The sequence below is a fragment of the Sphaeramia orbicularis genome, unplaced genomic scaffold (genome assembly GCF_902148855.1).
Source record: "Sphaeramia orbicularis unplaced genomic scaffold, fSphaOr1.1, whole genome shotgun sequence".
In the NCBI taxonomy this organism is placed as follows: domain Eukaryota; kingdom Metazoa; phylum Chordata; class Actinopteri; order Kurtiformes; family Apogonidae; genus Sphaeramia; species Sphaeramia orbicularis.
In genome coordinates this window covers 274711-301595 of record NW_021941463.1, presented here as the reverse complement: position 1 = coordinate 301595, position 26885 = coordinate 274711, and the positions used below count along the sequence as shown (strand labels likewise).

Below are 26885 nucleotides of genomic sequence, written 5' to 3'. Positions count from 1 at the left end.
GAGGTCTGCGCTCTCCGAGTGCTTCTAGTTGTCCCTGTATTAGACACTCTCCATTAAATAAAGTGATTACACAGCTGTCAGACAACACAGTTAAACAAAGTTAATTAAAAACACCTGTGCTTTAATTAGACACAAAATGGAGCTGAAAACACAACAGAACAAGCAGAACCAGGACTCAAACCAGAACCCTAAAACCACTACAGAAGAACCAACAGATCCACCTGGACCACCAGAACCGGTACAAGCAGAACCAGGACCCGAACCTGTTCAGCCCGGGTGAGTTTAACCGTGAGTGGAACACTGATTTATTCTGTTTGTTTGTGATTTCCACCTGAAATGGACCGGACAGACTCGCCTCTAAATCCGAACCTGCGGCTCGTTTGTGTCCTGGTCCATCGTTTACTCTTGCCACCGGCCCAGGTCAGACATCTGACCCCTAACCCTAACGGCCCAGGTCAGACATCTGACCCCTAACCCTAACGGCCCAGGTCAGAGAGGTCACATGACACATCAGACTAGTAGGAATCTGACATCATGAGTTCTGGGATTCATTTGTGCATTTGGATGAATGTTCATGGAGGACAGAGGAAAAGGACCTGGACCATGGAGGTCCAGACCCTGGACCAGACCCTGGACCAGTTGGTCCAGATGCCTGAACCTTTCACACGTGATTATTACCTCCGCCAAGGAGGTTCTGTTTTTGCCAGGGTTTGTCTGTCTGTCTGTTTGTCTGTCCGTTAGTGTGCAACATAACTCAAAAAGTTATGGACAGATTTGGATGAAATTTTCAGGATTTGTTGGAAATGGGATAAGGAAGAAATTATTAAATTTTGGTGGTGATCAGGGGTGGGGGGGCCCACGGGGGGGGGGGGGGTGCAGACCAGAAAATTTCATGAAAATCTGTCCATAACTTTTTGAGTTATGTTGCACACTAACGGACAGACAGACAGACAGACAGACAGACAAACCCTGGCAAAAACATAACCTCCTTGGCGTGGGGGGGCCCACGGGGGGGGGGGGGGGGGGGGCACTGATCAGCCTTGGCGGAGGTCTGCGCTCTCCGAGTGCTTCTAGTTTCCCTTTTACGCTCAAGGCACTTTGTTTTGTTTTTTTGTTTTTGTTTTTTTTGCACCTTTTGTTTTGTTTCAGTTTTTAATAAAAAGAAAATTTCTACCCTAATACTGTCTGTTCATTTACAAGGCATCAAAATATGAGTAGAGTACAAGTACTTTTATCAGTAATCTGTCGTTGAATTAAATGCAGTCATTTGAGTAAATGTGTGTGACTTTAGGTTGAACCTGGACTAAATCTGTCAAACTACACAAATGAAACAGAACCATCCATCACATTTAAAGTTGGATGTGATTGAGTTTAAGAGGTTAAGAAACACAATTACCAGGAACTCTTTGACCCAAATAAGTTCCTGGTAAATAAGTTCCTGGTAAATAAGTTCCTGGGCTTTTGTTGGAAAATGGCCTATGGACAGAGAAGTAAAAAGGTGTTCGGTAGGGGGCAGTAAGTCTCCTCCTCTGCGGCCTTCCAGTCGCTCTTGTCGGCCGTCGTTGACTCCTCAGATCCAGTCCGACACAAGTTGCTGTTTTTAGCCCAAAACCCGCAGCTGCTGACCGGGTAGAGTCGGTGTTGGATGAACGGGATGGAGGAGTTCCAGAACGGCAGCGAGGTGAGTGTACTTCCTGTGGTCCGGCTTATTGGACCAGTGTTGGTCCGGATCCAAGTTCAATAACTGATGCTAACGTTCACGCTAATACTGCTGTTGACGCTCCCGCTAATGCTACTGTTGATGCTACCGGTGATGCTAATGTTTACGCTAATGCTACCGTTGACGCTAACGCAGATGCTAATGCTAACCCCCACCTAGCCACTCCTAACGTTGACTCCGTCGCTTTTCGCTTTTTTTTTTTTTTTTTTTTTTTTTTTTCTGGGTGTCAAACTGTTCTGAACCGTTTGTTTTTTGTTCATAACTGGATAAAATGTTCATGTACGAGGTCAGTCCACTTTGATTCTCCTGAAAGAAACCATTTCTAATATTAAGAAGGATTTATATTTAGTTAAATGTGTAATTAAGTAGTTATTCCGGCTATAGATGTTTCCAGATGTTTGAATAATTCTGATTTATGAGTGTTTTATTCATTAAACCAGGGTTAATCCTGATAAATATTAGTGTTTTATTCATTAAACCAGGATTAATCCTGATTTTTTCTTCTTTAAACCAGGGTTCGTTCAACTCTGAAGAGGCTGAAAGTCTCGTCAAAGAGGTAAGAGTTGAATCTAATAAACCAGTGAACTAGTTAAAGGGAAACTAGTTAATAAATAGACAGATGATCAGACGGTGAATGTTCATTGCAGTTCTACTTTATCAAAGACACACAATAAGTAGCAAATATATAGGGTATATAAAATGTCCTTAGGGGTCAAATGAGTGTCCATTTGTGTCCAAAACAGTTGTCCTACAGTCATAGAAGTGTGTGTAAATAATGCTAATCCATTTGTGCACAGACTACTGATATTCTCTGACAGTGGAAGCTCTATTTTCATAAATATTGGATTTGGAATAGCACGTGGATGTGAAAACTTTTGCTGGTGGACGGACGTGACATTACCCATGATGCTCTGGTCAGTCCCAGTACTTTTTTAGGAATAAACTTCTAGACTTCCTATTGCTAATTGTGCTCTTCTTCATAAATGTTGCTATTGTGGATCTAAAACAATCCCAGCTGACACAAAAACACTAAATGTGTCAGTGGACGGATGTGACATGGTTGTTGTGGATCCCATCATACTGATGCTCTGCAGCCATGTCAGCATTTACACTAATGATCCCTGTGCAAAAACTAGGAGCACTATTATTTATTGGATAGTTTAGCATCAGACTAAAGAGGAAAGAACAATCTAGAATTGTTCTTTGTGTCTAAAAATGCTTCTTATTGTAAAAGTGTTGATGTAAACAGTGCTGTGTGCCATTCTTCATGTATGTATTGGTGGAACAGAAGCAGGATGGATCAGCACCATACTCCAGATTGAACCTGTACAAATAAAACATGTGATATGGAGGAGAGAATCTGGGAAGAAAAACTGGGGAATCCAAAAGAAGAGAAGATTTGTTTTTCAGCTCAATTCAGTTCAAATAGAACTTGTCCATTTGTGACATGAAAATATAGCATTAATTGTGCTGAAATGGTTAATTTTGGAGCTGAAAACATAGTTCATATGAGCATCAACATGTTGAACAGAACTGGAATCCTGTCCATTTGAACAACTGTCATTTACCAACACAAAGTTCCTTTGGATTCACTGAGACTGATTTAATATGAACACAGACACACAGAAGAGCTGTGAGCACATTTTAGAATATATATTAAGAGAGAGAGAGATCCTCTCAGTCAGTCCCTCATGCAGATGTTGTGTTCAGATTTCTGTTTCAGTTTAGTCTGTTTATAATATTAGTGACAGTTTAAAGTCAGCTGACTGCAGATGTGTGATAAAACCACAGACGTCTAAATCTGTGCTCAACACTGAGCTTCATTCACTGGTTGGGTGGTGGTGGCGGTGATGGGGGGGTGATTAGAGTCCTCAGGGTGGATGTGCCCCTGCTGACGTCCACATGACCGCTGTGTTTTTTTTTTTTTTTTTTCCCCACATGACCGCTGTTTTTTTTTTTTTTTCCCCACATGACCTCTGTGTGCTTTTGTCTCAGTGCATTGACGCTGTGGTGGGAGGAGACGACTACAGCCAGACTCATGTCAACAAGTGGACGGCATCTGTCGTGGAGCGCACTCTGAGCACACTGGTCAAACAGGGGAAGCCCTACAAGTACATGGGTAAGGCTTACGCTAATGCTAACCCAGCTGGTCAAACAGGGGAAGCCCTACAAGTACATGGGTAAGGCTTACGCTAATGCTAACCCAGCTGGTCAAACAGGGGAAGCCCTATAAGTACATGGGTAAGGCTTACGCTAATGCTAACCCAGCTGGTCAAACAGGGGAAGCCCTATAAGTTGATGTGTATGATAGCGCTAGGCTCAGTGAAGGGTTCAGTCCAGTAGAGGTTGTGGTGACCCTAACCCTTTCTGTGCAGTTACATGTGCTGTGATGCAGAAAACAGGAGCTGGACTCCACACAGCCAACTCCTGCTACTGGGACACAACCATGGACGGTGAGGAAGTGACCGATAATAGACGCAACTCAACACAAATGACCAATAGTGGACGCAACACAGCACAGATACTGACGAAAAACAACAGACAGATACTGAACGGACACACACACACGTGTGTGTGTGTATGTATGAATATATATATATATATATATATATATATATATATATATATATATATATATATATATATACATACATATACATACATACATACATACATACATACATACATATATATATATATATATATATATATATATATATATAATCTAGATATAGATAGATATATATAATCTAGATATAGATAGATATACTTCATCGATCCTTTGCAGGATCAATATATCCATATATCTTACGTATATCATACATATGTACATATATCTTACATATATTTTACATATGTACATATATTGTACATATATCTTATATATATCATACATATGTATATATATCGTACAGACACACACACACACACACACACACACACACACACACACACATAGATAGATAGATAGATAGATCTTACATATGTGTTCATCTAAACCTGTGTTTGTGCGTCATAATTCCAGTGTGAATGCCTTTGTGTTTTTTGTTTTGTTTCGTTTTTCAGGCAGCTGCACAGTCAGATGGGAAAACCGAACCATGTACTGTGTGGTCAGTGTGTTCGCCGTGGCCATCCCATAATAATACCAGCAGACGCCTACTGTTCTTGTCCTCCAGTGACCAGCAGGGGGAGCTGCAATTCCACCGGACACACACTGGCCATGGGACTGAACTATTTGTGTGCATTTGTGTTTGGGTTTGGGTTCAGACAGTGACAAATAACTCCACATTCTGTTGTCTTTAGGATTCATGTTCAAAGAAAGAGCCTTTTATGACAGCAGTGGTTTAATGAGCGATAGTAAACATGTTCTGTGTACAGCAGTGGTTTAATGAACGATAATAAACATGAAAACATTTGTAACAAACAGCTTCCACTGGTTCTTTGTTTAATGGATGAACTGTGTGTGTATTTGTGTGTGTGACATCCACTCATGTTTAGGAAAGAATTACAGTTCATTAACCTGGACTGTACACTCGAAACTGAAGTCAACCCTAACCTTAACTAACCCTAACCTTAAAGGTGCTGGAGACTTTCATGACCAGTGTTTCCTCAGTTCTGTCCATCCTCACTCATATCCTCAGTTTCATTTGTCTGTTTGTCTGTCTGTCGTTCCTCAGCTGAATCTCTTGCATTAACAGTGAACACTTTTTTAGTTCCATCCACCACAAACAAACCATGTGTTTACATTCAGACAGGGAGGGAACTGGAACATCTGAGGAATTTTTTTGTCGTGACATGCATTGTAGGAAACGGAGGTTTGCACAATGCACGACAGACAAACAGACTGATGATACTGAGGACAGGACTGAGTTTAGACACATCTGAGGAAAAACTCATGAAAGTCTCCAGCACCTTTAACCTTGATGTCTTCTATTTTCTGGACTAACCCTAACCTTAACTCTTACCTTAACCCTAACCCTGGACTACATGCAAATGAAGTTCTTCTCTTCCTTCAGTTCTTAAACATTTTCACAAACGTTCTCAAACTGAGTAACATCTGTTTCTTAAGCAGCACTTTGACCAAAAAAAAGCAGAAGCAGAAACAAAAGCAGAAGCAGCGGTCCGTGTGGAAACAGTCCAACCTGAGAAACTGTTGGTGTTTTACATTAAACCTGGGTCTGTTTAGTCCACAGGTTTAGAACCCTAACCCTAACAGGTTTAGAACCCTAACCCTAAAGGCTGAAGCTCGTAGAAGGACAGACTGTAGCAGAAGAGCTGGTTCTGTTTATTCCTATTAGTGCTGTGGGCCCTGAACGCCTCATATGAATGCATGTGTTGAATCTTCAGTGGACACTTGAACTCAACACTAAAGAGGCTTCAGGGGCTTCAGCTGCTTCTAGAAGTTCTCCTTGTTGAAGATGAACTGGGTGTCGGCCTCAGAGTGGGACAGACACTGTTTCTCCAGGGCTTTTCCCAGCTGGGGGGGGCCACACAGGAACACGCCCACTTTAGTCCTGAGGACGAAGACAAACCAATCAGAACGAAGTCTGAGTCAGCAGCAGAAGAGCACCATGGGGCTAGTTCAACAGGGTTTGGGTGGTCCCCGTCATGGACTAGGCCTTTCAGGACTGGTCTAGAGATGTTTCTGACCCACCTCAGACCAGAACACCTGACCCCCCTGGGCTTTTGGGGTCCTGGTGTGAGGTCCATGTGGTCTTGGAGGACTTACCCCGGGTGCTTGGTTGAGATGTTGGTGAACTCGTTGTCCCAGTTGGGTTTTCCATACAGCGTCTTCTGTTTGAGGCCCGTTATGGGGTCATTCTCCGCCTCGTGGTGGACTCGGAAATGAGCGGCCTAAAAAAAACAAAGAGGGTTAGGGTTAGGGTTGAGACCAGGGTTAGGGTTAGTTTGATCAGGTGTTGGAGAACATGGAGGAACCACTTGTGTAGTTTGGGTCAGGTTCAAAGTATGAGCTCTGGTTCAGTGATTGAAGACAGAGGTCACTGGTCCTGGTCCTGGTCCTGGAGGGCCAGTGTCCTGCATGTTTTAGATGTTTCCTCTTCTGGTCCAGCAGAACTGGACCATGGGCGGATCAGTGGAGTCAGGTGTGTTCAAAAAGGGATCCGTCCAGAACATGCAGGATACCGACCCTGGAGGACCAGGACCAGGACTGGTGGGCCCTGGAGGATCAAGACGAGTACTGATGGGCCATGGAGGACCAGGGTTGGTGACCCCTGGAGGACCAAGGTTGGTGGGCCATAGAGGACCAGGGTTGGTGACCCCTGGAGAACCAAGGTTGGTGACCCCTGGAGGACCAGGGTTGGTGACCCCCGGTTTAAGAGATGGCCTCACCACCGGTCATGGTTTGGTTTTGGTGTGTTGTAGGGGTGGTGTTGGTCATGGTTTGGCTTTGGGGGGTCTTGGGGGTTGGTGTTAGACCTGCGTACCTCAGTCTCCTTCCAGGCAACCCTAACCCTAACCCTTGGGGGTCGGTGTTAGACCTGCGTACCTCTGTCTCCTTCCAGCGGGTCAGGTAGATGTTGTAGCTCAGGAAGTCGCTCATGCCCTTGTCGTTCATCTGACCCTCCAGGGACTGGAGCAGGTCTGCGAACCATTCAAAGGCCTGGGTCTCTGGACAGAGCCAGTAGAAGTAGATCTGCAAGAGAGGGTTAGGGTCAGGTCAGCAAAGGGGAGGGGCTAGGGTTAGGGTCGGGGTCAGGGTCAGGGTGTCGTGGTTCAGAAGGAGTTGAGCCCGAAGGAGAAGCTCTGGATTTACCCTCAGTCTACGTTCAGACCCTCACCTCACCTGTGGTCATGAGCTTTGGGTCAGGACCAGAAGGACCAGATCCAGGACCCAAAGGACCAGATCCTGGATACAAGTGGTCTAAATGAGTTTCCTCCACAGGGTGGGTGGGTCCACCCTTAGGGATAGGGGGAGGAGCTCAGAGTAGAACTGCTGCTCCTCCATGTCCAGAGGAACCAGCTGAGGTGGATCAGATGTCTGGGTCTGATCCACCTGGACTCCTCCCTGGGGAGGTGTTCCAGGGAGGTCCCAGTGGGAGGAGGTGTTCTGGACATGTCCCAGTGGGAGGAGACCTGAGGGCAGACCTCGGACACACTGGACAGACTGTCTGTGGGCAGGACTGGGAACATCTCAGGGTCCAACTGGAAGAGCTGGAGGAGGAGTCTGAGGAGAGGGAGGAGTCTGAGGAGAGGGAGGTCTGGGCATCCCTGCTTAGACTGTTACCCCTGTGACTTCGGAGAAAATGGATGGGTAATAATAATAATAATAATAATAATAATAATAATATGAGAAGACAGACTTTGTTTTTCCAAGTTGACTTTGAAACTTCTTTATAAAACTGGGAAAACTGCAGCTGAAAACCCTTAACCCCAACCCTTAACCCTAAAGACAGAGGAGTGGAGAATTAGATTAACCCTTAACCCAGTCTTGGTGGTTCTGGTCTGGTCTAACTCAGTCTTGGTGGTTCTGGTTCTAGTCTAACCCAGTCTTGGTGGTTCTGGTTGTGGTCTTACCCAGTCTTGGTGGTTCTGGTCTGGTCTTACCTTCTTGGTGTAGACCTCCTGGTTCTTCTGGATGTGTTTGTACCAGACTGACTTCAGGATGGAGGCGAAGGGGGTCACACCGATCCCAGCCCCGACCAACATGACCACCTCGTACCGGAACACGTCCTCACTGGCAGTTCCAAAGGGACCGTCGATGGCCACCCTGAAACAGGACCAGGTTCAAGGGGACACCTTAAGACTCACAAACCCTGAAACAGGACCAGGTTTAAGGGGACACCTTAAGACTCACAAACCCTGAAACAGGACCAGGTTTAAGGGGACACCTTAAGACTCACAAACCCTGAAACAGGACCAGGTTTAAGGGGACACCTTAAGACTCACAAACCTAGAAACAGGACTAGGTTTAAGGGGACACTTTAAGAGTTCCTGACCCTAACCCTGAACCAGGACCCAGGTTTAAGGGGACACCTTAAGAGTCCCTGACCCTAACCCTGAAACAGGACCCAGGTTTAGGGGTACTTCTGATCTGTCCAACAGTCCCTGCTGCTTTAATGACCCCCGTCTCTGTATTAGTTTTTAGGATCTGATGCCTGTTGTTGGTCTTGAGGGACCCTCCAGGCCTCCTGGGGCTTGCCCCCCCCCCTTTGGTGGGTGTCATACTTGGGCAGTTTCCAGGCCTCCTGGGGCTCAGTGCGGTCCCCTCCACAGGCCTGGTACAGGGCCTCGGTCCAGTCCCCGACGATGCGGATGTGGGCGCTGAAGTAGTCCTCCTCTGGGGCCGAGGTCAGGGTGAAGGGGTGCCACTCCAACCGGGACACCGAAGGACACTGGATGAAGACGTACTGTCCCACCTCCATCCTGAAGCCCTTCCGCTTCATCTGCAGCTCCAGGGTTTTGGACGGGTGCATGACCACCTGAGGACACAAGGACAGGACAGGGGGACACCAGGTTAGGGTTAGGAACAGGGTTAGGGTTAGGGTCAGACCTCCTCAGGTTGGAGGAATATGTACCTTGGTGATGACGACCTTCTGATGCGATCGATAGAAGCGAACGAGTCTCTCGCAGACGTAGAGGATCATGGGAGCGAGGACCCACTTCCACGTCTGAACCAAAGACACAAAGAACCACAAGAGTTAGACTAGACCAGCAGGGACGGGTCCAGATGGACTATAGAACCAGAAGATTTAGATTAGACCAGCAGGGACGGGTCCAGATGGACTGATGAAACAACACACTGGACCCACTGGACTAGACTGACTCAAACCTGGCTCAGATCATAGACTGACCCAAAGCCGGTTCAGTAACAGTACAGTGGGATTGACCCACAGAACTCACCCCTGGAGGGTTTCCTGCAAACTCTGGGACGGCACAGTCCGATCCGTCCTCCCCCCAGGTGTCCGAGTGGTTGAAGCAGCGCTCAGGCTGGTTGGTCCGCAGACTGGACACCGTCTGTCCTCGAACGATACGACTGGAAGCACAAAGACCACCCACTGTTACCATGGTAACTACAGAGCCTCTGAACATCCAAATACGGTCATATCTGATGACCATGAAAAGATGAGGAACTGTATTTGACACCAATTATTGCCATGGATTGAACAGATTAAAGAGGTTAAGGTCAGAGGTCAAAGGTTAAAGGTGTGTTGTTTTGTACCCGTAGCCGTGGAAGACCAGGCCCATGAAGAAGATGACAAACAGGTGGTGTGTGTACCAGAAGACCTCAAAGTACGACCTGCGGATGACCTCCATGGACGACGTGATGATGAGGATGAGCGCCAGCGTGATGGCCACGCCTGTCAGGCCGGCAATCGTGGTGAAGGTGATGAGGGTGGGGCTCTGGGAGAGGAGGGGTCAGAGGTCAGGGTCAGGGGTTAGGGTCAGGGATAGGGTCACAAGGTTCTACTGACTGTGATGAAGGTTCTACTGACCGTGTGGTTGTTCCGTATGGGGTTCAGGAAGGAGGCATTGTCGTTGTTACCGATCTGCGACAGAACGTAGGGCAGAGAACTGGTGTCGTTCGTCAGCTGAGCGTCCCAGAAGAACTCAAAGTTAAAGAGGTGGGCGATGATGTGGACAGCTACAACATGGAACCAGGAGAGAACCAAGAAAGAACAGATTTTTGAACTTTTAAGGCAGGTGTTTGTATTTTAAGGCAGATATTTGTATTTTAGGGCAGATGTTTGTACTTTTAAGGCAGATATTTGTATTTTAAGGCAGATATCTATATTTAAGGCAGATGTTTGTACTTCTAAGGCAGATATATGTATTCTAAGGCAGATTTTTGTATTTTTAAGGCAGATGTTGTACTTTTAAGGCAGATGTTTGTACTTTTAAGGCAGATATTTGTACTTTTAAGGCAGATATTTGTATTTTAAGGCAGATATTTATATTTAAGGCAGATGCTTGTACTTCTAAGGGAGATGTTTGTACTTTTAAGGCAGATTTTTGTACTTGTAAGGCAGATATTTGTATTTTAAGGCAGATGTTTGTATTTTAAGGTAGATTTTTGTATTTTAAGGCAGATGGGTGTACTTTTAAGGCAGATGTTGTACTTTTAAGGCAGATGTTTGTATTTTTAAGGCAGATATTTGTACTTTTAAGGCAGATATTTATATTTTAAGGCAGATAATTTTACTTTTAAGGCAGATATTTATATTTAAGGCAGATGTTTGTACTTCTAAGGCAGATATATGTATTCTAAGGCAGATTTTTGTTCTTGTAAGGCAGGTATTTGTATTTTAAGGCAGATTTTTGTATTTTAAGGTGGATGGGTGTACTTTTAAGGCAGATGTTGTACTTTTAAGGCAGATGTTTGTACTTTTAAGGGAGATGTATGTGCTTGTAAAGCAGATACTTGTATTTTAAGGCAGGTGGTAGTACTTGTAAGGCAGATATTTGTATTTTAAGGCAGATTTTTGTACTTTTAAGGCAGATGTTTGTACTTTTAAGGGAGATGTATGTGCTTGTAACGCAGATACTTGTATTTTAAGGCAGGTGGTAGTACTTGTAAGGCAGATATTTGTATTTTAAGGCAGATTTTTGTACTTTTAAGGCAGATGTTTGTACTTGTAAGGCAGATGTTTGTATTTTTAAGGCAGATGTTTGTACTTTTAAGGCAGATAGGTGTACTTTTAAGGCAGATGTTTGTACTTTTAAGGCAGATGTATGTACTTTTAAGGCAGATGTTGTCCTTTTAGGGCATATTCCTCACCTGTCCTCCATCTTTGTAATTCTTACCTGTATGGAAGGCGATCATATATGCCACCAGTTTGTGGAAGGTCAGGTTTCGGTCCAGTTGTCTGGCTGCTGTTCGGCTGCAGAACTGAAATCAAACAGGCGGATCAATAACAGCGGATCAGTGACATCACCGCTAAGACGTCATCAATCAGCTGGGTTAAGGGTTAGATCACCTGGATGGATCCACGCAGGAAGGACAGCAGGTTCCTGCAGACCGGCAGAAGGATCAACATGCAGTTGAAGTTGAGGGCGGCGGCCGGAGCTCGAGCCCAGGACAAAGCATGCTGGGAAATAAGAGGGAGTGGTCACTTGACAGTCCAGTTAGAAAGAGGAGGGTGGACATGAAGAGCAGGGTTTGGATTGGTTAGATCTGCAGGAGCCCTGCCCCTAAGCTGAGGAGTCTGGTTTAGGAAGGGACCACTAAAGGATGTACAGGTGGGTTAGGGTTATGGTTCTAGATCTGTGGTTCCTGCTAGTGTTATATCTATGTGTTCTAGATCTGTGGTTCCTGCTAGTGTTATATCTACGTGTTCTAGATCTGTGGTTCCTGCTGGTGTTATATCTATGTGTTCTAGATCTGTGGTTCCTGCTGGTGTTACATCTATGTGTTCTAGATCTGTGGTTCCTGCTGGTGTTATATTTATGTGTTCTAGATCTGTGGTTCCTGCTGGTGTTATATTTATGTGTTCTAGATCTGTGGTTCCTGCTGGTGTTACATCTATGTGTTCTAGATCTGTGGTTCCTGCTGGTGTTATATTTATGTGTTCTAGATCTGTGGTTCCTGCTAGTGTTATATCTATGTGTTCTAGATCTGTGGTTCCTGCTGGTGTTACATCTATGTGTTCTAGATCTGTGGTTCCTGCTGGTGTTATATTTATGTGTTCTAGATCTGTGGTTCCTGCTGGTGTTACATCTATGTGTTCTAGATCTGTGGTTCCTGCTAGTGTTATATCTATGTGTTCTAGATCTGTGGTTCCTGCTGGTGTTATATTTATGTGTTCTAGATCTGTGGTTCCTGCTAGTGCTATATCTATGTGTTCTAGATCTGTGGTTCCTGCTAGTGTTACATCTATGTGCTCTAGATCTGTGGTTCCTGCTGGTGTTATATCTATGTGTTCTAGATCTGTGGTTCCTGCTGGTGTTACATCTATGTGGTCTAGATCTGTGGTTCCTGCTGGTGTTATATCTATGTGTTGTAGATCTGTGGTTCCTGCTGGTGTTATATTTATGTGTTCTAGATCTGTGGTTCCTGCTGGTGTTCCAGTGTTAAACTCACTCCCAGTAGAACTCTGGTGTAAAACCACCTCGGAGTCAGAAAGGCCATGTAGAAGTGGACGAAGAGGAACGCGTTGATCCCCAACCACACCAACTAGAACCAAAACAAACAAAAATAAACAACAACAACAACAAACATGTTCAGCCATACCCACTAGAACCAACACAAAAAAAAAACAACAAACATGTTCAACCACACCAACTAGAACCAACACAAAAAAAACAACAACAGACATGTTCAACCACACCAACTAGAACCAAAACAAACAAAAATAAACAACAACAACAAACATGTTCAACCACACCAACTAGAACTAACACAAAAAAAAAACAAAACAAAAAAAAACAACAACAAACATGTTCAATCGGACCAACTAGAACCAAAACAAACAAAAATAAACAACAACAAACGTGTTCAATCAGACCAACTGGAATGGGAATTTAAGCCCTTAAACACATCCTTAAAGTCTTAAACATCCCCTTAAACATGCCCTGAAACTCTTAAACACAGACCCTTAAACATACCCTTACACTCTCAAACATACCCTTAAACTCTTAAACATACCCTTAAACTCTTAAACATACCCTTAAACTCTTAAACGTACCCTTAAACTCTTAAACACATATCCTTAAACATACCCTTAAACTCTTAATATACCCTTAAACACACCCTGAAACTTTTAAACATACTGTAAAAAATACTCTTAAATGTACCCTTAACACAATTTTAAACTCTTCAACGTACCCTAAAACATACCTTTAAACTCTTAAACACATACCCTTAATCATACCCTTAAATGCTTAAACACACAGGTTTCTGATCATATGTATTGATTATAACAGGTTTCTGATTAGGGATGGGAATCGTTAAGAATTTAACAATTCCGATTCCAATATCAATTTTGCTTATCGATCTGATTCCTTATCGATTCTCATTGGTTGAGGGAATAAAAGAGTACAAACGGGTGTGTTTGCATGAACTGTCTTTTATATTTCCATCTGCACAGAAAATAGAACATATACAGTAAGTAAGTAAGTCAGTAAGTAAATTTTATTTATAGGGCACTTTTCACAGACAGAGTCACAAAGTGCTTTATCAAATCAAAATCAAATCAAATTTACAGAAACCCAACAGAATCCTCCAGGAGCAAACACTTGTGACAGGTGACAGTGGAAGGAAGAACTTCCTTTAACAGCAGAAACCTGGAGCAGAGCCAGACTCCTGAAGGATGGACGAGTGACAGGAGGAGAGAGAAGGTTGGGTTAGGGTTAGGGTTAGCAGTGTTGGTAGAAGGATGAAAGCATCAGGTGGCCTCTGTTCCACTGCTGGATGGTCCAGGTGAAAATAATCCTGTTTTCTGTATTTATTTTTTCCTTCTGTTTCGTAAAAGAACCACTAACCTTTGATGCAGCCAGTCTATAGTTAACATTGGTTAGATTGAATCTTTTTCTAAACGAGCTGGTGGGACTTGATGCCCGATGACTTTGTTCAGAGCAGTTCTGGGCGGACAGCAGTGGAGGAGCTGAAGAAAATACTGGAAAATACTGTCACATTTAGCAGGAGCTGACTGTTTTAAACTTCCTCCTTAAAGACCTCATTATTTACAGCATTATACTGTATTTACAAAAACAGCAGGATACTGTACAAAATTTACTGTTTTTTTTTAACAGTAATTTGTTACAGTGTACCTGCCCTGATGGCGGTTTGGGTCGATGGTGCTGTATAGGTAAAAAGACGGTGAGAAGAAAAATCTAACAATCAGTCCCTTCGATTATTAGATTAAACCACTCAAGTTAAAAAGACACGGTTAAGAAGTTAGGTTTGAGTGAAAAAAGCGTTTAAAGGCAAAAAATAAGTAGTTGAACAAGCTGTATTTCTGGGAGTAGGTACGCCGGCGGTTTGACAGATGCCACGCATGCGTAGTCATCGAAATCAACAATGTAAGCCAACAATGAGCTTCCCCGCTCTGAAAGATGAGCAGCCGTCACTGGTCTTATGTCCTGATACACAGTATGTACAAGTAATAAGAACAGATGACGCTGGGCCACTTCGGGGGTGGAGGGTTGGGCGGGGGGGGGGGGGGGGGGGTACAGTGAAAGTGAAACTACAGACTCTTTACTAATTCCTCTATTGCCACATTTCTACTACGTGGAACCGGTTCTACTTGGCTCAGCTTGTCTCCCGTTGTTGTGCACCTCATTTTCTTTCCCTTCTTACCTTCGGAAACTTGTATTTGAGGAGATTCAGTGTTTGTTGCCGGAACCGGCCCGGCGTTCACTCTGCCGCTACAATCACAAGCACCGCTAAGTAGAGAATCAAATACGTGACATTCCTGTAAATGATTCACATGTGGACAAATGTTTGAACAGATTGGAGGGATTCCACCTTTAGAAGAAATGGAAGCTTTGACAGAGTTCAACTGGACCTGGTGTGGTCTGTTTGGACCTGGTGTGGTCGTTTAGACCTGGTGTGGTCTGTTTGGACCTGGTGTGGTCTTTTTAGACCTGGTGTGGTCTGTTTAGACCTGGTGTGGTCTTTTTAGACCTGGTGTGGTCTGTTTGGACCTGGTGGCCTGTTTAGACCTGGTGTGGTCGTTTAGACCTGGTGTGGTCTTTTTAGACCTGGTGTGGTCTGTTTAGACCTGGTGTGGTCTTTTTAGACCTGGTGTGGTCTGTTTGGACCTGGTGTGGTCGTTTAGACCTGGTGTGGTCTGTTTGGACCTGGTGTGGTCTTTTTAGACCTGGTGTGGTCTGTTTGGACCTGGTGTGGTCTGTTTAGACCTGGTATGGTCTTTTTTAAATTTTTTTTTATTTTATTGGTGATAGTTAACAAGACAATGTGGACAGAAAAACAACAACACATAAACAAAAGGAAACTCAAACAAATAAACAAACAAAAAACAACAACAATGACAGAGTATTGACAAATGTCATATTACAATGAAAAAGATCAGAAATGTAAATAGCAATATGATAATAATGATAACATGATGATAATGATGATAACAATAAAAATATTACTTTCTAATCCAAAAAAAAGAAAAGGAAAAAAAAAATTAAAGCCGCAAGCGGCATCTAAAGGCCCTCACCACGGGCACGTCCAGTAGAAGTATTTCCATCGTTCAGCAGGTGGCACTCTAGCACCAAATTTCAATGTCTTCTAATGAATGGGTGTAGGCCTGGGAGATTGACAACTGATTCAAATTTGAGGCAGATCTTGGTTCGTATGTCCAAACTAGAGAAATTGTTGTATAAGTAAATCTATAGGGGGCGCTATGCAGCTAAAATTAAATTTCTTCCATTAAATGGGTGTAGGCCTGCGAGATGTACCACTGAGTCAAATTTGAGCAAAATCGGTGTTCGTATGTCTGAATTAATGCAATTTTCGTGAAGGTAAAATTGTAGGGGGCGCTACTGAGCGACATGACAATTTCTTCTGATAAATGGGTGTAGGCCTGGGAGATTGACAACTGATTCAAATTTGAGCCAAATTGGTGTTCGTATGTCTGAAGTGAAGTAATTTTCGTAAAGGTAAAATTGTAGGGGGCGCTATGGCACCAAATTTCTAATTTTTCATATAAATAGGTGTAGGCCTGGGAAACAGACGTCTGAGTCAAATTTGAGCCAAATCGGTGTTCGTATGTCCGAACTGAAGCAATTTTAATAAAAAATTAAAGCCGCAAGCGGCATCTAAAGGCCCTCCCCACAGGCACGTCCAGTAGAAGTATGTTCATCGTTCAGCAGGTGGCACTCTAGCGACGAAAACGCTGACTCAGCATTTTGGAAATTTCAATCCAATATGGCCGACTAAGGGTTGGTTTTGGGGCATGGCCATAATAATATTTTTTGTTTGTCTCCTCATGATGAATCTGTGTACCGATTTTCGTGGCTCTACGACAAACTTTACGGTGGACGTGCTCCCATTGGCGTAATGCAATTCCACTTTTCAAGGGGGCGCTGCGGCAACACTTCTTTACCGACATCTACAAAACCTATATGTAAATTAAATTTCTCGCACTTCTGAATTTTGTGCAAAATTTGGTGAGTTTTCGTAAATTTTCAGGGGGTCAAAATTGAGCTCAAAGAGCAGGAGAAGAAAAATAAATAAAATAAAAAAAATAAATTAAAGCTGCAAGCGGCATCTAAAGGCCCTCGCCACGGGCACGTCCAGTAGAAGTATGTCCATCATTCAGCAGGTGGCACTCTAGCACCAAATTTTAATGTCTTCTGATGAATGGGTGTAGGCCTGGGAGATCGACAACTGATTCAAATTTGAGGCAAATCTTTGTATGTCCGAACTAAAGAAAGTTTTGTATAAGTAAATCTGTAGGGGGCGCTATGCTGCTAAAAATAAATGTCTACCATTGAATGGGTGTAGGTTTGCGAGATGTACCACTGAGTCAAATTTGAGCCAAATCAGTGTTTGTATGTCCGAATTGATGCAATTTTCGTGAAGGTAAATTTGTAGGGGGCGCTACTGAGCGAAGTGGCAATTTCTTTTGATAAATGGGTGTAGGCCTGGGAGACTGACAACTGATTCAAATTTGAGCCAAATTGGTATTCGTATGTCTAACGTGAAGTAATTTTCATAAAGGTAAAAGTGTAGGGGGCGCTATGGCACCGAATTTAAAATATTTCTGATAAATGGGTGTAGGCCTGGGAGATAGACGTCTGGGTCAAATTTGAGCCAAATCGGTGTTCGTATGTCCGAACTGAAGAAATTTTAATAAAAAAATATTAAAAATTTTTGTAAGGGGCGCTGTAGTGCAAAATTTCAGTTTCTTTTGGCAAATAGGTGTAGGCCGGGGAAACAGATGTCTGAGTCAAATTTGAGCCAAATTGGTGCTCGTATGTCCGAACTGATTTCATTTTTGTAAATGTACATTTGTAGGGGGCGCTATAGTGCGAAATTTCAATTTCTTTTTATAAATGGGTGTAGGCCTGGGAGATAGACGTCTGAGTCAAATTTCAGCCAAATCGGTGTTCGTATGTCTGAGCTGAAGCAATTTTTGTAATGGTAAATTCACGAAGAAACTTTGCAAAGTTTGCGACGTCGTAACACAAAAACGGTGACACCTATCCAAAAAAATCGGCTAACTTTTGATGCCCCACTTCTCTAGATACTGTACACCGATTTTGAGCTCATTTGGCCAAACGGCCAAGGAGGAGATAGTTAAAATACGACGTCAGCGAAAACGCTGACTCAGCATTTTGGAAATTTCAATCCAATATGGCCGACTAAGGGATGGTTTTGGGGCGTGGCCATTATAATATTTTTTGTTTGTCTCCTCATGATGAATCTATGTACTGATTTTCGTAGCTCTACAACAAACTTTACATTGGACGTGCTCCCATTGGCGTAATGCATTTCCATTTTTCAAGGGGGCGCTGCGGCAACATTTCTTTACCGACATCTACGAAACCTACATGTAAATTCAATTTCTCGCACTTCTGAATTTTGGGCAAAATTTGGTGAGTTTTTGTAAATGTTCAGGGGGTCAAATTTGAGCTCAAAGAGCAGGAGAAGAAAAATAAATTAAAGCTGCAAGCGGCATCTAAAGGCCCTCGCCAAGGGCACGTCCAGTGGAAGTAGGCTCATCGTTCAGTAGGTGGCGCTCTAGCCCCAAATTTTGTGTCTTCTGATGAATGGGTGTAGGCCTGGGACATTGACAATTGATTTGAGACAAATCAGTGTTCGTATGTCCGAACTGAACAAAATTTTGTATAAATAAATCTGTAGGGGGCGCTATGAGCCAAAATTCAATGTGTTCCATTGAATGGGTGTAGGCCTGTGAGATGTACCACTGAGTCAAATTTGAGCCAAATCGGTGTTCGTATGTCTGAACTGATGCAATTTTCATGAAGGTAAATTTGTAGGGGGCGCTACTGAGCAAAGTGGCAATTTCTTTTGATAAATGGGTGTAGGCCTGGGAGATTGACAACTGATTCAAATTTGAGCCAAATTGGTGTGTGTATGTCTAACGTGAGGTAATTTTCGTAAAGGTAAAATTGTAGGGGGCGCTATGGCACCGAATTTAAAATATTTCTGATAAATGGGTGTAGGCCTGGGAGATAGATGTCTGAGTCAAATTTGAGCCAAATCGGTGTTCGTATGTCCGAACTGAAACAATTTTAATAAAAAATATTAAAAATTTTTGTAGGGGGCGCTGTAGTGCAAAATTTCAGTTTCTTTTGAAAAATAGGTGTAGGCCTGGGAGACAGATGTCTGAGTCAAATTTAAGCCAAATCGGTGTTCGTATGTCCAAACTGATGTCATTTTTGTAAATGTACATTTGCAGGGGGCGCTATAGTGCAAAATTTCAATTTCTTTTAATAAATGGGTGTAGGCCTGGGAGATGGACGTCTGAGTCAAATTTCAGCCAAATCAGTGTTTGTATGTCTGAGCTGAAGCAATTTTTGTGATGGCAAATTTTCAAAAAAACTTCGCAAAGTTTGCAACATCGTCGCACAAAAACGGTGACACCGATTCCAAAAATTCGGCTAACTTTTGATGTCCCACTTCTCTAGATACTGTACACCGATTTTGAGCTCATTTGGCCAAACGGTTTATTAGGAGATAGTTAAAATACGACGTCAGCAAAAACGCTGACTCAGCATTTTGGAAATTTCAATCCAATATGGCCGACAAAGGGTTGGTTTAGGGGCGTGGCCATAATAATATTTTTTGTTTGTCTCCTCATGATGAATCTGTATACCGTTTTTCGTGGCTCTATGACGAACTTTATGTTGGACGCGCTCCCATTGGCGCAATGCATTTCCACTTTTCAAGGGGGCGCTGCCGCAACATTTCTTTACCGACATCTACGAAACCTATATGTAAATTCAATTTCTCGCACTTCTGAATTTTGGGCAAAATTTGGTGAGTTTTCGTAAATGTTCAGGGGGTCAAATTTGAGCTCAAAGAGCAGGAGAAGAAAAATAAAGAAAAATAAAGAAAAATTAAAGCTGCAAGCAGCATTGGGCGGGACCTCGCACCGGGCGTTCCGCCTCCCCCGCGATCTGCGTCCCGGGAATGTCCACACCTCAGCTCCACTCACACCTCTCCGTCCCCATACCAGTTCCCACCCTTTAGTGTCTGTCCTCCTTACATCTGTACAGAACACCAGCGACCCTCTGCTGAAACCACCATCACCTTTAAAATGACACTTTTATTTTGGAAACCCTACTGTGTGTATGTGCATTTGTTTTGTATGTGAGAGAAAGAATCAGTTTGAAAAATGAATTGAAATTGTATAAATAATTGAGCATTAAAGTGATGATTTCTCACATTTAAGGCTTTTATTTTGAAAAAACCCTATTGTGTGAGCATGTGTGTCTGTGAGAAAGAGTACTTTTGAATGAAGAAACATTGCACAAACAGTTGAGTGTTTGGTCATAAAAATGAAAAGAAGTTATGTAATAGAAATTTTGTATTATTGGTAATTAGGGTTTTATTTGGAAAAAATGTACTCAGTGTACTTTTGAATGTGTGCAAAATTTCCAATATCCAAAATACAATCCAGTAAAACCTGTTTTAAAATGGAGAAAGAAGAAAAAAAAAAAAAAAAATTGGAATTGTCTGGGATTTGAACCTGGGTCTTCTTGTCTCATAGGCAGCTACATGAACCACTACACTATGGACAGCCATAGACACCTGCCCACCAGGAAGAGTTTTATAGGAACTTTGTCATTGTTAAAAGTGAAAGTAAACATAGTCTTCAAAAAAATCGCCATTATTCCATAACCGTAGGTCGGATCTGAAAAATTCTTTCACTTTTGGATTCTGCAGACTTGTGGGAATTTAATGAGGTATAACTTTTTTTTCAAAGGTCTGAAATGACTAAGCAGTAATTGCAGAAACGTATAGTAACTTTCAAAGGCAGATTGCCAACTTCCTGTTGGAGTTAGCTCATGAGTGTCAGTGTAGGATTTGTCGGGCTCAATCAGACCAACATTTTGGCATTTGTTTCATGTTTCTGTGACATTCCTACTGGCCGCTAGGGCAGATTTTGTGTGTTTTTTAGTACATAGGTGGCGCTACAGAGTCCATTTTGGCACACAAGGGGTTAATTTTGATATTGAATGAAAGTGTTCACCAGCCATGACATACATGGCAAATTTGGTGAGTTTTGGAGCATGTTAAGGGGGTCAAATGGCAGTCTAAAGCCGAAAAAGTATGAAAATAAACAAACTGTTATAAATCAATAACCGTACCTCCTATCTCAAAAAGTTTTGGATGTGAGAGTTGTGCTGAGTCTCGTGAACGCGTAGATATGTCACATGTGGGGAAAAACTCCAAAATGAAAAATGAGTTTCAAACATCGCAACTTTGCGGGCTTGTAAAAAAAAAACTAAGACAGTTATGGAAAAGGTGTGAAATCGTTGTATTAAGGAGAGTTCACTGTATCTTTTGGCACTATTTAGAAGTCAATACCACAAACCGTGTCATCGGAGTTAGTTTTAGAAATTTTATTTTTAAAGGTATATTGCGAAGTTCCTGTTGCATATAGGTCATGAGTGTCAGTGGATGATTTGTAGAGCATGATCCAACAAAAATTTTGGCACTGGTTTCATGTCTGTACGACATTCCTACTGGCCACTAGGGCAATTGCCGTTTTTTTTCACATAGGTGGCGCTAGAGAGCCTATTTTGGCACCTATGGGGTTAATTTTTTCATTTTATCAAATTTTTCGCCAGGCCTGACATGTGTGCCAAATTTGGTGAGTTTTCGTGCATGTTCAGGGGGTCAAAATCCAGGTCAAAGTGGTGTGTGAATAATAATTATAATATAAAAACGAACGAAAAACAATAGGGCCTTGCTTGCAGGCAAGGCCTCTCACTGCGTGAGAGGGCCTTACCTTTCGGCTCAGTCCCTAATAATAAGAATCTGAGCAAGAACAATATAGCCGTTTCCGTGGCAACCACGTATATTGCCTTATGTGAAAGCTCTCGAGGTCCCCCACATGTCTGTGGGGTCAGATGTCACGTGTCGTGCACTTACACCCACATGACTGACCCCGAGTGGGCGTGTCCCATTGACTCCCATTCATTGTGAGCAGGTGTAAATATGCGATTTGTGCATATGTCATGTACATCTTCGGAAAGGTCTCAGTGCCGTGAATGTGAATATGTGTGAGAGTGGCGACAGTGGCGAAAGGCGACCGCGTCACTGGCGATTTTGTCCCCATACGCCCACTGCAGACTCAATAGGCCCTGCGCCGGCTTTACTCGGCTCGGGCCTAAAAAAAAGCAAGGGGGGGGGGGCTTGGTTGAAGAGAGAAAGAGGGGAGGGGAGAGAAAGGTGGAGAAAGAAGTGTCGGTGGGAATGAAGGGGAGCAGGGATCCTGGTTTGTCTGTATGTGGAGGTAGAGAGAAAGAATGAAGTTAATGTGGATGATGTCAATTAAAAAATGTTTGTTCTGGGTTGGATGTGGTCTGATATGTGGTCCTGTACGTGGCTCTGGTTCTGGGTTGGATGTGGTCTGATATGTGGTCCTGTACGTGGCTCTGGTTCTGGGTTGGATGTGGTCTGATATGTGGTCCTGTACGTGGCTCTGGTTCTGGGTTGGATGTGGTCTGATATGTGGTCCTGTACGTGGCTCTGGTTCTGGGTTGGATGTGGTCTGATATGTGGTCCTGTACGTGGCTCTGGTTCTGGGTTGGATGTGGTCTGATATGTGGTCCTGTACGTGGCTGTGGTTCTGGGTTGGATGTGGTCTGATATGTGGTCCTGTACGTGGCTCTGGTTCTGGGTTGGATGTGGTCTGATATGTGGTCCTGTACGTGGCTCTGGTTCTGGGTTGGATGTGGTCTGATATGTGGTCCTGTACGTGGCTGTGGTTCTGGGTTGGGTGTGGTCTGATATGTGGTCCTGTACGTGGCTCTGGTTCTGGGTTGGATGTGGTCTGATATGTGGTCCTGTACGTGGCTCTGGTTCTGGGTTGGATGTGGTCTGATATGTGGTCCTGTACGTGGCTCTGGTTCTGGGTTGGATGTGGTCTGATATGTGGTCCTGTACGTGGCTCTGGTTCTGGGTTGGATGTGGTCTGATATGTGGTCCTGTACGTGGTTCTGGTTCTGGGTTGGATGTGGTCTGATATGTGGTCCTGTACGTGGTTCTGGTTCTGGGTTGGATGTGGTCTGATATGTGGTCCTGTACATGGTTCATGTGGTCTGTAACAGATGCATTAACAATGATAAATCTTCCTTGTGGGTCAATGATGGATGAGTTATGGATGAATGGGATATTTTTGTTGACTAGTTGACTAGAAACACCTCTTTGTGTGGTGTTTCTAACCTGGTGTGGTCTTTTTTAGACCTGGTGTGGTCTGTTTGGACCTGGTGTGGTCTGTTTGGACCTGGTGTGGTCTGTTTAGACCTGGTGTGGTCTGTTTGGACCTGGTGTGGTCTGTTTGGACCTGGTGTGGTCTTTTTAGACCTGGTGTGGTCTGTTTGGACCTGGTGTAGTCTTTTTAGACCTGGTGTGGTCTGTTTGGACCTGGTGTGGTCTGTTTAGACCTGGTGTGGTCTGTTTGGACCTGGTGTGGTCTTTTTAGACCTGGTGTGGTCTGTTTGGACCTGGTGTGGTCTGTTTAGACCTGGTGTGGTCTGTTTAGACCTGGTGTGGTCTTTTTACACCTGGTGTGGTCTGTTTGGACCTGGTGTAGTCTTTTTAGACCTGGTGTGGTCTGTTTGGACCTGGTGTAGTCTTTTTAGACCTGGTGTGGTCTGTTTGGACCTGGTGTAGTCTTTTTAGACCTGGTGTGGTCTGTTTGGACCTGGTGTGGTCTGTTTAGACCTGGTGTGGTCTGTTTGGACCTGGTGTGGTCTTTTTAGACCTGGTGTGGTCTGTTTGGACCTGGTGTGGTCTGTTTAGACCTGGTGTGGTCTGTTTAGACCTGGTGTGGTCTTTTTACACCTGGTGTGGTCTGTTTAGACCTGGTGTAGTCTTTTTAGACCTGGTGTAGTCTGTTTGGACCTGGTGTGGTCTGTTTAGACCTGGTCTGGTCTGTTTGGACCTGGTGTGGTCGTTTAGACCTGGTGTGGTGTGTTTGGACCTGGTGTGGTCGTTTAGACCTGGTGTGGTGTGTTTAGACCTGGTGTGGTCTGTTTAGACCTGGTGTATTCTTTTTAGACCTGGTGTGGTCTGTTTGGACCTGGTGTGGTCTGTTTAGACCTGGTGTAGTCTGTTTGGACCTGGTGTGGTCTGTTTAGACCTGGTGTGGTCTGTTTGGACCTGGTGTGGTCTGTTTGGACCTGGTGTAGTCTTTTTAGACCTGGTGTGGTCTGTTTGGACCTGGTGTAGTCTTTTTAGACCTGGTGTTGTCTGTTTAGACCTGGTGTGGTCTGTTTAGACCTGGTGTGGTCTGTTTGGACCTGGTGTGGTCTGTTTGGACCTGGTGTGGTCTGTTTGGACCTGGTGTGGTTTGTTTAGACCTGGTGTGGTGTGTTTGGACCTGGTGTGGTCTGTTTAGACCTGGTGTAGTCTGTTTGGACCTGGTGTGGTCTGTTTAGACCTGGTGTGGTCTGTTTGGACCTGGTGTGGTCTGTTTAGACCTGGTGTGGTCTGTTTGGACCTGGTGTGGTCTGTTTAGACCTGGTGTGGTCTGTTTAGACCTGGTGTGGTCTGTTTGGACCTGGTGTGGTCTGTTTAGTTCGTTTCTGCCTCAACTTCATGTTGTCTTCGTTCTGCAGTGTATGTGTGATGTCATCGTGCATGCGCAACGAAGGCGGAATCGATAAGCAGGCAAACAATTCCAAGGAATCGAGCTACTGGGAACCGGTTCTCAAAAAGAACTGGTTCTCGATTCCCATCCCTATTTCTGATCATATGTATTGGCTATAACACAGGTTTCTGATCATATGTATTGATTATAAATGCAGGTTTCTGATCATATGTATTGATTATAACTGCAGGTTTCTGATCATATGTATTGATTATAAATGCAGGTTTGTGATCATATGTATTGATTATAACTGCAGGTTTCTGATCATATGTATTGATTATAACACAGGTTTCTGATCATATGTATTGGTTATAACACAGGTTTCTGATCATATGTATTGATTATAAACACAGGTTTCTGATCATATGTATTGATTATAACACAGGTTTCTGATCATATGTATTGATTATAACACAGGTTTCTGATCATATGTATTGATTATAAACGCAGGTTTGTGATCATATGTATTGATTATAACACAGGTTTCTGATCATATGTATTGATTATAACACAGGTTTCTGATCATATGTATTGATTATAACACAGGTTTCTGATCATATGTATTGATTATAACACAGGTTTCTGATCATATGTATTGGTTATAACACAGGTTTCTGATCATATGTATTGATTATAAACGCAGGTTTGTGATCATATGTATTGATTATAACACAGGTTTGTGATCATATGTATTGATTATAACACAGGTTTCTGATCATATGTATTGGTTATAACACAGGTTTGTGATCATATGTATTGATTATAACACAGGTTTGTGATCATATGTATTGATTATAACACAGGTTTCTGATCATATGTATTGGTTATAACACAGGTTTGTGATCATATGTATTGATTATAAACGCAGGTTTGTGATCATATGTATTGATTATAACACAGGTTTCTGATCATATGTATTGATTATAACACAGGTTTCTGATCATATGTATTGATTATAACACAGGTTTCTGATCATATGTATTGATTATAAACACAGGTTTCTGATCATATGTATTGATTATAACACAGGTTTCTGATCATATGTATTGATTATAAACACAGGTTTCTGATCATATGTATTGATTATAACACAGGTTTCTGATCATATGTATTGATTATAAACGCAGGTTTGTGATCATATGTATTGATTATAACACAGGTTTCTGATCATATGTATTGATTATAACACAGGTTTCTGATCATATGTATTGGTTATAAACGCAGGTTTGTGATCATATGTATTGATTATAACACAGGTTTCTGATCATATGTATTGATTATAAATGCAGGTTTATGATCATATGTATTGATTATAACAGGTTTGTGATCATATGTATTGATTATAACACAGGTTTGTGATCATATGTATTGATTATAACACAGGTTTCTGATCATATGTATTGGTTATAACACAGGTTTGTGATCATATGTATTGGTTATAACACAGGTTTCTGATCATATGTATTGATTATAACACAGGTTTCTGATCATATGTATTGATTATAACACAGGTTTGTGATCATATGTATTGATTATAACACAGGTTTGTGATCATATGTATTGATTATAACACAGGTTTCTGATCATATGTATTGGTTATAACACAGGTTTTGGAGGTGGAAGTACTCACGATCACGATGACAGACAGTCCCTGGTTTGCCACCAAGTTCCCCATGTTGAGCTGAAGTTGAGCTGAAGCAGGAAACAGATGGAGGCTGAAGTGGACTGAAGCGGAGGCGGGTTGATCTTTATATGAAGAACCGATCAGGAAGAGGGCGTGGCCGCTGACTCACAGGTCAAAGGTCACAGGAGGAGAGGAAGGCCCATCCTTGTGTCAACTCCATTTCCCAGCAGACACCACTGTTGAAGTCCAACAGGAACGCAACGATTAAGAAGCACAGGTGAAAAAAAAAAGCAGAAGTAGAAGCAGAAGCAGACTTCTGTTTTTAAAGAAACCACACAAACGGAAATGAACAAGAAAGAACATGGGAATATAATAGAAGAGAAAAGAAACAGGTGAATATAAAAGAAAAGAAACAGGTGAATATGAAAAAACAGACAATAATAATAAGAATAAGAATAAGAATAAGAATAAGAATAAGAAGAATCATCATCATCATATTCACACATATTGATGTTTAGTTTATTAAAGGTTCCTCATATCCACTGTTTAAAAGCCTTTAAAACACCAAGACTGAACCCTTTGATCTGCAAGGGTTAGGGTTAGGGTTCATGTTAGGGTTCTGCTGGGTTCTGGTTCTGCTGGTTCTGGTTCTAGTTCTGCTGTGTAATAACCCGTTTCAGTTGGACTGTTGAAGCAGAAGGGTCTGTTTGGAAATGTGAAGTAAAACCTGTGATGAAATGGTGCATGTTTCCTGTTTCACGTTAAAAAGGAAACA

General features: G+C 42.9%; 2 protein-coding genes across 3 annotated transcripts; one reads left to right on the top strand and one right to left on the bottom strand.

The window, feature by feature from the left end:
* The first annotated feature begins 1550 nt into the window (after window positions 1-1550).
* On the top strand, window positions 1551-5138 carry LOC115415883 (dynein light chain Tctex-type 1-like). 2 transcript variants are annotated; one of them, XM_030129543.1, is made up of 5 exons: window positions 1551-1681; window positions 2235-2276; window positions 3716-3900; window positions 4096-4173; window positions 4787-5138. In XM_030129543.1, exons 1-5 carry the CDS (start codon window positions 1646-1648, stop codon window positions 4992-4994), a joined length of 549 nt encoding a protein of 182 aa, XP_029985403.1. In that variant the 5' UTR covers window positions 1551-1645; the 3' UTR covers window positions 4995-5138. The 2 variants fall into 2 exon arrangements, with proteins under 2 accessions (XP_029985403.1, XP_029985404.1); XM_030129544.1 differs by having other exon boundaries at window positions 3716-3839; window positions 4787-4992.
* Window positions 5054-26270, bottom strand: cybb (cytochrome b-245, beta polypeptide (chronic granulomatous disease)). The gene is made up of 13 exons (XM_030129542.1): window positions 26117-26270; window positions 12762-12854; window positions 11659-11769; window positions 11486-11570; window positions 10177-10325; window positions 9903-10084; window positions 9584-9716; window positions 9259-9351; window positions 8909-9162; window positions 8288-8450; window positions 7230-7376; window positions 6450-6574; window positions 5054-6234 (listed from the first exon to the last, which is right to left on the bottom strand). Exons 1-13 carry the CDS (start codon window positions 26159-26161, stop codon window positions 6117-6119), a joined length of 1698 nt encoding a protein of 565 aa, XP_029985402.1. The 5' UTR covers window positions 26162-26270; the 3' UTR covers window positions 5054-6116.
* Window positions 26271-26885: the final 615 nt, after the last annotated feature.

Coding starts and splice junctions, on each gene's coding strand:
- LOC115415883 (XM_030129543.1), top strand. CDS start 1,646: ATGAACGGGATGGAGGAGTTCCAGAACGGCAGCGAG. Junction 2,277..3,715: donor CTGAAAGTCTCGTCAAAGAG/GTAAGAGTTGAA, acceptor CTTTTGTCTCAG/TGCATTGACGCTGTGGTGGG. Junction 3,901..4,095: donor GAAGCCCTACAAGTACATGG/GTAAGGCTTACG, acceptor CTTTCTGTGCAG/TTACATGTGCTGTGATGCAG.
- cybb (XM_030129542.1), bottom strand. CDS start 26,161: ATGGGGAACTTGGTGGCAAACCAGGGACTGTCTGTCATCGTGATC. Junction 11,770..12,761: donor ACACCAGAGTTCTACTGGGA/GTGAGTTTAACA, acceptor CTTATTTCCCAG/CATGCTTTGTCCTGGGCTCG. Junction 11,571..11,658: donor TCCTGCGTGGATCCATCCAG/GTGATCTAACCC, acceptor GTTTGATTTCAG/TTCTGCAGCCGAACAGCAGC.